This window comes from Cordyceps fumosorosea (assembly GCF_001636725.1).
Source record: "Cordyceps fumosorosea ARSEF 2679 chromosome Unknown scaffold_21, whole genome shotgun sequence".
NCBI classification, from domain to species: Eukaryota; Fungi; Ascomycota; class Sordariomycetes; order Hypocreales; family Cordycipitaceae; genus Cordyceps; species Cordyceps fumosorosea.
In genome coordinates this window covers 465,914-467,606 of record NW_017387321.1, presented here as the reverse complement: position 1 = coordinate 467,606, position 1,693 = coordinate 465,914, and the positions used below count along the sequence as shown (strand labels likewise).

General features: G+C 53.6%; 1 protein-coding gene across 1 annotated transcript; it reads right to left on the bottom strand.

Moving 5' to 3' along the window:
* Window positions 1–218: 218 nt before the first annotated feature.
* ISF_07427 (Zinc finger, C2H2-like protein) lies at window positions 219–1,088 on the bottom strand (the record flags this gene model as incomplete). Its single annotated transcript, XM_018851030.1, has 2 exons — window positions 219–621; window positions 745–1,088. 2 exons carry the CDS (start codon window positions 1,086–1,088, stop codon window positions 219–221), a joined length of 747 nt encoding a protein of 248 aa, XP_018701942.1.
* Window positions 1,089–1,693: the final 605 nt, after the last annotated feature.

Here is a 1,693-nt window from a genome sequence, read left to right as displayed (position 1 = left end):
GTGTCAGACTATCTAGACGACGGGTCTAGCGCTCCCGCATAGCGGTTGCTTCGGTGCTCTTTTTGCTGATGGCTGGCTCTCGCTGCCGACTGAGAGCGTGGTGGCTCGCCAAATAAAAGTCGTCAAGGATGAGAGAGAAAGGCGTAGGATAGGAAAGAGACCACAATGAAAATTCAAAATAGACGTCCAATGAGTTCTCAGTCGGCGATGGCATCCAGTCAGTCACGCATACGTAGCTCCTTGCGCTTGGCTTGGCAGGTCGTCTTGCACTTGGGGCACTCGTAGCCGCTCTTCTCGATGTAGTTGCGCACCAGGCACTTGGCGCATCGCCACCACGACGACGACAGGTTGCAGTCCTCGAGCCACTCCTCGTTGACCACGCCGCCGCGCTTCTCAATGTCTTCCTTGTGGAACTCGCGTAGGTGGTCGCGGAAGTGGTCGCGTCGGTGAAAAGGGTCGCGGCGCCGCGTGCACCTGGGATAGTCGCAAAAGTACGATTCCTTTTGCGATGCGGGCGCGTGCTTGTGCTTGTAGTGGCGGTCGAGGTCTGCGCGGCGCTTGAACGGTTTGGTGTCGCAGCCGGGGAAGAGGCAGACCACTGGATAGTCTCGTCCCTTGGGGCTAGAAGGAAGAGAGATGTATTAGCTGTCTTACTCTAAAAAAAAAAGGTTTACGGTGGTAAAAAAACGAAAAGCAAGGTGCAGAATTCCAAAAAAAAATTGGCTTCGTGGTGATTGCACGTACGATTCGCTTGGGATTTCCTCTGGTAGTGTTCTCGGGGACTGCCCATCGCAGCTTGTTGCGACGCTCTGGCTGCTGTATGGAGAGCCAATGCTAGCAGCTGGCATATCCTGCAACGCAGGAAAGAGGGGGCTTCCTGGTGAGCTTGCTTGCAGTGCATAGAAGGAGCTGAAGCTGGTGCCCAGCATTGGCGAAGCTGGTGTGGATGAGGAGAAGGAGCTCTCCGAGCTTATGTGGCGGGTGAGGGGCTCCGAGCAGGTCTGAAATCGAGGGTCTTGAGCGAAGAAGTTATCTGGTTGCCCGAATCCAGAGAAATCACCACTGAAGTTGCCAACCTCGACCGACATGTTGCCAGCTGGTGCAGAGGTGCTGTAGTGGTAGTCGGACGTGACTCCAGGGCGAAGCCTGGCTGGGATGGGTCGACTCTGGCGGAAAGGACGCATGTACTGGTGGTTAGGACAAGTAAAACAAGAAGCAAGTCTTGTTTTTGCTTCGTCCAGGGAGGAAAAGTGAAATAGTTTGCGGGTACAGAAAGCAGAAGTTTCCTAACAAGGTGAGCAATCTGAAGATCAACACTCTAAAAGGTCGTTGTCACTGAACAAGAAGAGTGTAGAGCCGGCTAGTAGTAAGGAGAGGAGTGCGTGATATATAAGATGGGAGAAGTCGGTGATATGCATCAAATTCAAAAGACTGTATCCAAAACAAAGGTAGAAGGGAGGGGGGTGGTGACGACTTATATCACCCGACAGCTAGGATCGAGTGTGGCAGTACGAAAGGGTGTGTGAGGGTGTCTGTCCGTTTCAATCCGGGCAGTAGACTGCCAGTAGTTGCATTTCCGGCAGGCTTCTAGAAGGGTTGCCAACCTTCAAACCTCAGCCCTGGGGACCGCTAGTCGAATGAGCTCATTGGAAAATTCCATGTGGAGAATCGCTGCGGACAAGGGGGGGGGGGG